At 39.8% G+C, this 7500-nt stretch overlaps 1 protein-coding gene across 1 annotated transcript in view; it reads left to right on the plus strand.

The window, feature by feature from the left end:
• The first annotated feature begins 6300 nt into the window (after nucleotides 1-6300).
• The window catches only part of LOC138043056 (arsenite methyltransferase-like), a 22246-nt gene continuing 21046 nt past the window's right edge, over nucleotides 6301-7500 (plus strand). Inside the window, exon 1 of the mRNA XM_068889167.1 lies at nucleotides 6301-6586. Within this exon, the coding sequence (XP_068745268.1) occupies nucleotides 6417-6586 (170 nt within the window). The 5' untranslated portion in view covers nucleotides 6301-6416. The remainder of the gene's footprint in view (nucleotides 6587-7500) is intronic.

A 7500-nucleotide genomic window follows, 5' to 3' on the forward strand; every position in this document is an offset into this window, starting at 1 on the left:
CTCCACTTTAGAGCAAAATGACCCACAGAATAGTCGTATTTTAATGCTTAAATACAAGGTGTATAAAATAGCAAGCCTTAAGGCTGCTTGAAATTGTATAATGATGAATTTTAATAACAATTTAGCGAGACAAACTTCCCTCCACTTCTACTTATTGTTGTCATCTTTTTTCACGCGACATATTCTAAATTTGGTCGGTAAAAATGGAGGACTCGGACTGCGGACTGGGTATAAAACGAGCACCAGGTTTGAAACGCGGACCTCTGCAGTTGTAAAAAGAAAAAAAAAGTGCTGCATTTATATAGCGCCTTTATCACAAACGGCTCAAAGGCGCTTTACAATGATCAATTTACCCCCAGCGGACTGGAAGCATATACAGGCGCAAATTGCAGCCGCTTCTAAGCAGTCCATGCATGCTGGTACTCATTTTACCGACCTCAGAAGGATGGAAAGCTGAGTGAGGTCGCCAAATATTCCACTCTCGGCAGAACCGGGAATGGAAGCCACGACCTTAGGGTTGGAAGGCAGAGATCTTACCACTGCGCCAACCCCTCCGCTCTACAATGTATGTTTTCGGACTTGAAGTAATTCATGACCGCGTTTGGCTTGTTTATGGCGGTTCACATGTTTTCGGGCTGGTGCGACATCCTCGCCTTGACTCGTCAGCGTGACATTCCTTGAGAGGAAGATATATCATGTTTGAGAATAGTCTGACATCCATGGAGAGACCTCAGCCTTTTTGTCAGTGGTATTCTTGCTAGCTATTCTTGCTTAGATTGGAGCGTATTTCATTTATGGTACATCCATGACGCTGAGCAGCTGGAGGTGAATCGATATTTTCATGTTGTGCTCAAACACTAATTTGCGTGAAGATGGAAGTTGCCTGATTAGAATATTTTTATTTCAAGTTTGATTTAGAAAGCCCTCGTTTTTAGGGCTCCGGAGTCGCGCGCAGAGAGTCCTTCTGGGTCCACACAAAAGGTTGGCTACTACTGAATTGTGAATTCAAATTTTTTTATGTTGAGTGGGTTATCATTGTGCTCAATAGAGCATCATCCCTGTATAGTTTTGAAGATTCCGTCTTTGAATTACTTTAAACAGCTCGATTTTTGTTGTATACAAAAATTTGGTTTTATCAACGGAGTTGATAATGTAAATTGGCCACCGTACAGAGATTCTAAAGGCTGACGTTTCGAGCGTTAGCCCTTCGTCAGAGCGAATCCACGAAGATTCGCTCTGACGAAGGGCTAACGCTCGAAACGTCAGCTTTTAGAATCTCTGTACGGTGACCAATTTACATTATCAACTCCGTTGATAAAACCAAATTTTTGTATACTACTTCCCCACCGACGCAGCACCACAGTTTCTTTAGAAACTACCCCTTCATTCATCGATCTTTGTTGGCCGAGCTATAAAATCAAGAACCAGCGTTTTGGGTAAGAACCATAAAGGTTTTTAAGGCTTCAGAGGTCGTCCCAAATGCGACATTCCTTCTGAACAACTGGAAATGTTCCTAGCCTATGACTAAAAAATGTGCCGATTATTTACCAAAACAAATTAGTATCTATATAAAATCATTGCTGAATAATGGTTAAGTCTAAAGCTTAAAGTGCCCCTAACCCTTCAACTTATTTTTTGGGAGTAGATTTTGACATCTTTCAAGAACTTATTTTCGAAAAAAAATTCAAAAATATTGAATCCGGGCTTTTTTTTACGAACGCTGAAAGTGGAGGTGGTTTTGACTATTTTGTCACCTATCGTTCGCATTAGTCCCCCACTCGGCCAAAGTATCGAGCGTGACGTAAGAAAAGGACATCGTGCAAGCTTGAGTTGTTGGGATGTGTGAAGATTAGCGGAGAACACAGAGAAAATGGTTGAAAAGTGCGTGGTTTATGGATGCAGCAACTCTAACAATAAACAAAAAGGAATCGGCATGCATAAGATTCCTTCTGATAGCGATCCGAGGGCTGAAGTTCGCTGGTTTCGTCTGCTAGCCGCTTCTTGAGAACTTCTTCTTGCTTGTTTTTTTCTTCTTGTTGTTTATAATTTTTGAGCCATTCTTCGTCAGTGAGAGGGTCGTCCATATAGGCTTGCAATTCGCTGTCTGATTCCCTGTCGGCAGTCGCACTTTCTGATAGAAGTTCTTGGTTTTCTCGTTGCTCCGTCTCTGTTTCTTGAAAATCCAGGCATTCCGAATCGTCCGAAAGATACTCTTCCGTACTTGAGTCGGAAAACTCTTTGGAAGAGGACATATTTTCAGACCAATTATAAGTTTTCACAAATAATCTTCGAACTCGCACTCTTATGTTATGGAATGGTGTCCTTTTCTTACGTCACAGCTAAAAAAAAGTGTTAGATATCAGACGCTTCTCATTGGCTTTTTCCTAACCAACCCCACGAGAGAATATTTTGTCCAGCGGGGCTTCTAGAGCGCAGAAAATTACAAATTTCACTAACTTCAAGCGCTCGTAAAAAAAATAAGGATTCAATATTTGTGAAAAATTTTTTCGAAAATGAGTTCTTGAAAGATGTCAAAATCTACCCCCAAAAAAGAAGCTGAAGGGTTAGGGGCACTTTAATTTAAAATGGTTAGCCTTCTCTTGAAGTTTGGTAACCGACATTTTTCACTGTGTAAGCTTGGTTCTTAGCGGGTGTTAATACGCGTTTACAGCGGCACTTTTGGAAGAAATAATAATAACATTATTGTTATTAAGAAAAAATTATCGACACTAATAAAAAATGACAATCTCGCAGTCTAGTGGTTAAGTGAAGGGGTTATTAATCACACGTTCCCAGGTTCGAATCCTGCGAGTCCAGACATTGGGGTTTGGCTTAAGGGCCCACTGACGTATTTTTTGGGGTGCGTTGCTAAGGATGTAATGGTTAAGTAATTTGAGAGAATTTGGCATTATTTTGGTCAGTTTCCAACTTTTGTAAGCCAACTAGATCCTCCGTGAGAGTACACTGGGTTGCCTGTGGTACGTGCACCGTTCCAAACAATTTTTTTCAAGGTCATTAAAAAGTCATACCAGAAGAGGCCCTTTGGCTCACAGGTCCTCACACGTTCGTACGACGAAACAGATCTGTCCTTGCGTAATATGTAGCTCTAACAGTGCACGATATTGTTTTGGTATTGTCTATCATTGTAGTGCCATGGTAGAAGTCTTGGGTAAATAGTCTGAGAAGACATGTGGTTACTAGCAAAATACTGAACCCAGAAAGATTGAAGAAAATAAATGGGAAGTGAGCAACATTGGCTTCTGGGTTGACATGTTGATAAACTTCTTTTCACCACAAGTTTAAGCGTGCCCGCTGAGCATCTGACACCTTTGTAATGCCGTTGTTCACTCAAGTTACGTTATATTCGGCGGGGTTAGTGTTTGGATGGGAGACCAAAACAATACACCCCTCATAAAACAGAAGCATCGGACCGAAAATACTATTAACGCTAACAAATGCGAACTCAGCAAGGTACAGATCTTGTTAGCTTGCTTGATGCAAAAGTAAATAACAATTGATACACAGTTTTTAGAGAGAGCAGAAGGAAGTCTCCAGGACGGTCGGTCGAGAATAACATATTAATTTTGAACCGTGAATATAGAATATAAAAAGTTACGATCAGCGACAAACATTTTGGGAGATTTTTGCTACGTTCAAATAAATCGCCAAATCGAAAGTGACATGGCCGGAATTCAGCGGGCGCCGTGATTAAGTTACCGCGGCATGTTTACTCGCCAAACAGTGAAGCATCTGTGTCAAATGATGGCAAGATATCGGGTTTTTGTAAGTTTCTTTTTCTGTCAAGTGTTATAAAGTTTGACAATGAAATGAGCGAAGTCAAAACAAAGATCACAATCGCCCAACTCTTGTTTATGCAAAGTCAAAATTTACTCTCCAAGACGCGTTCGACGTTATTTATCACCAGGTAATTTCATCATTTTGGAAATGGCAGCTACTTTATTATTCATCTGCGTCACAATTTTTTACTGATTTTGGGGCTCATTTTGTTGAAACTCAAGCACGCTTCCAACAGGCCTGTGAACCCTTCCTGCTTACAGAGCAATACTAAAAATCTTCTCCCATATCACATTTCAACCTTAAGCTCGGAAATTTAATACACAACATGATATTATAATTCACAAAGGCAGAAAATACCACAGACTCCTTTTCCAGCGAAAAATTTATTGAAACAAGCAACATATGTGCTCTTAGAGGCGAGAACCTCTTCCTATTTCATTGCGTGCGTGAAGGCAAGAAACTCAATCGTGTCAAATTACCATATACTTCAGGTAAATACAGCTCACTTTGATTTCGGCTCGACGGGCGATAGATTGTTGTCGAAGTCCATTACTCGTCGCTTTTAAGATTCCACCGCCTGTATATCCAATTGACCTGGCATTCATGAGCTTCATGAGGGTATATTTTGTTCAAAGATCCACTAAAACGCCATTCGCGTTACATGACTTTCGACGCCATTGCCGGTTAAGTTAATCGTTCTACTGTGTCCAACGGAGAAATCTACGTATTTCCCACTACCCTCTCGATCCTAAGAAAATACGCGCAGAAGGCTCTATGCACAAAGCCACCACTTAGCAGGGGAGTGACAGGCAAGACTTTTCCCGACACGGAAAATAAACCCACGAAATGAAACCGAGATTCCGACTGTAATTGTACTGTAATTTTATTACAGTAGGTCCACATCAGCTGTAAAGTTGCTTTTTTCCTCTTGACCTGCTTTACTAAATAAAGTTATGTATGTATGTATGTATGTATGTATGTATGTATGTACTGGGTTTGGCAACCCAGTAAAAACCCCACGAAATTAAACACAGATTCCGAATGGGTTTGCCATAGGCAACCCAGTAATGACCCTAAATATGACGTCATAATACCACGCCCATGATCACGCGACCAATAAAAGAAAACTCTAAATTTGTCTCCGTGCTACGCAATTTGAGTATTTAATCGATGGTTTGATAATTTGTATTCGTTTTTGCATCCAACCAAGGAGGTTTTCTTTTTATTTTGAAAAATGTTCTTTTTAAAGACATAAACGATACTGAAATACCCATAACTTTTCAAAAAAGATGATTTTAAAAGATCAATGCTTAGCTATATTCTGTATTTGGGGGTGAAACGTGCCATGTAAAAAGGAGTTTTGAAGCAAGCAACCGTGGACAATTTTCCATTCGGTGTACGTTGGATCAGTGGTTTGATCTGATCGGCGTTATAAAAAACTGCGCTACCTGTCCTTACATTTTCCATGGACCAACCAACTACAAATTCTTCTCTACTGGCGAAACGCGCTCCATTAATTTCCACATAACTTGTGAAACTAAAAACCTTATCTACATGATTCAATGCAACAGATGCCATCTACAGTACATAGGAGAAACTAAACGACGTTGAAAAGACCGTTTTAATGAACACCGCCGCACTTTAGATAACGCTAACACCAAATCCAAACCTACTACAGTCGCAGAACATTTCCTCTCCTCTCCCCACAACATCTCCAAGGACATGCAATTAATTCCTATCGAAAAAATATTTTCTAACAGAGACTTGATCCGTAAGGCCGGGGAAGCTTTTTTAATTTTAAGCAGGACCATTGATCCCAACGGTCTTAATATCCGCGAAGAAACGTATTAGATTTCAGTTTATTATTTTTAGTGATTTCCGTTATTTTTTCCGTGACTCTTAGTATTTGAATTCAAAATCTTTGTAACTGCCACGTTTTATCACATTTTTTCCAGTATTACGTCAAAATCCATTTGCTATATATATATGTACATAGAAGCAATTCAATGTAAACTCTCATTGTACCTAAAAAAGGCTGGTTTGGCCAGCCGAAATATAGTACACCACTAAAATCAAATCTACGTTGTATCGGCTCTTGCTTAAAATATTTAGTTTCTCATGTAAAAAACAATTAATTCAATTTAAAACCGCCGGAAATTTAGCTCTTTTCTCAAACCAGAAGTCAGTTCGTTTACGCCTGCGCAGTTGATCTGAGAACGAGCGCAAGGAAGGGCAAGGAAAAACCTTCGATGGAAACAACAGTTTGTGCGGTGACTTTTTCTTGTGAGTGGGTTTTCTTGTCAGCTCATGATATGATGACGTCAGTTACCGGAAGTAACATTTCACTTCCGAAGCAACGCGGGAAAAATCGGTTTGTGGGCCATTAAAAAGAAATAGGTTCATTTCCCATGATCCCTATCAAGCTTTTATCAAGCTTGCGGTGTCCTAAACTGAAGAGAGACCCTGGGAACGAGGCCAACCTGTTAGTTTTGTTTTATTCCTGGGAACGAGTTTGTCATTCGGACAACGTGCTTTGTCATAAACTGGATTGAAACGCTAAACAGAGTGACAGAATCTGGTCCACGACCTTAAATCAGTGCACTGTACTTTATAAGAAGATGACTTCTAACGTTGAAGAAAAAGTAAAGGAAAATGTGAAGGACTACTATGGTAAAAGGTTGAAAGATTCCGACGATTTGCAAACTAATGCATGCAAATTCGATGGGCAGAAAATGTCTCCAGCCGTGAAAAGTGCTCTGAAACTGGTTCACGAGGAGGTTTCCAGCAAGTAAGCTAAGCATAAAACATAGACGAATTCCTATTCTTTGTGCGAACCAGCGATGAATTTCAACCAAACGTTTCTTAATCCACTCCATAAACTCCTCGGTGTGAATGCTCAATATATATATTTGATGATACAGGTAGACGTACGCTGAGTCATAAGAGAACGTCCTTCAGGTGCTGTCACGCGTTAGAAGTCATGAGTGAACTTTGAGTGGAAGTTAGGAAAAACTTAGGATCAGAGTTTTGTGAATAAAATGACATCGAGAAGCAAAGTTACGCAACGGTGGAGAACTGCAAATAACTGTTTCCTTCAACATTGCCTGTTTCAAATCTGTTAAATAGTTGACACCTTGCTCCTCTCTATTCTGTAAAATGCGAGTTGACGTATTTTATGGTAGACGCCATCCGCGTTTCAGATAAAGCAGAACTGTAGAGTGGGTTCGTTTCATAAAGGTATTTCCCGTGTTAAACCCATGTGGAAATGCCATAAACAATTTTAAAGGCAGTTTTTGATAACAGAAGTGAGAACTAAATTACAAATATGGACAGGAAGCATAGAATGAATTAGTTGCCAGTAATCGGATCTCTGTTTATATGAGGGTTCTGGGATCGCCAGGGGGGGAGGGGGGGGGGGCAATCATTTCAAGTCGCCATAAGAAAATGTATGGTGGAAACTTATTTCAATGGCCAAAAAAAAGATTTTGGAGAGAGATCAAAGCTTTCTTTGACACAGTTTTATTTGAAATCGATTTGAGCAATGTTGATACGTGGCAAGTGTAACTTTTTGTTTGAATATCCGTGAAATATGAAATAAAATTTACTCTGATTAACCTTGCTCACGTAAGGTTTATTGTGAAATTGACATCTCATCATGGCCTCGAAATATTGCAAAATTAGGTATAAATCTGGAGGAAATAA

The sequence above is a fragment of the Montipora capricornis genome, chromosome 3 (genome assembly GCF_036669925.1).
Source record: "Montipora capricornis isolate CH-2021 chromosome 3, ASM3666992v2, whole genome shotgun sequence".
In the NCBI taxonomy this organism is placed as follows: domain Eukaryota; kingdom Metazoa; phylum Cnidaria; class Anthozoa; order Scleractinia; family Acroporidae; genus Montipora; species Montipora capricornis.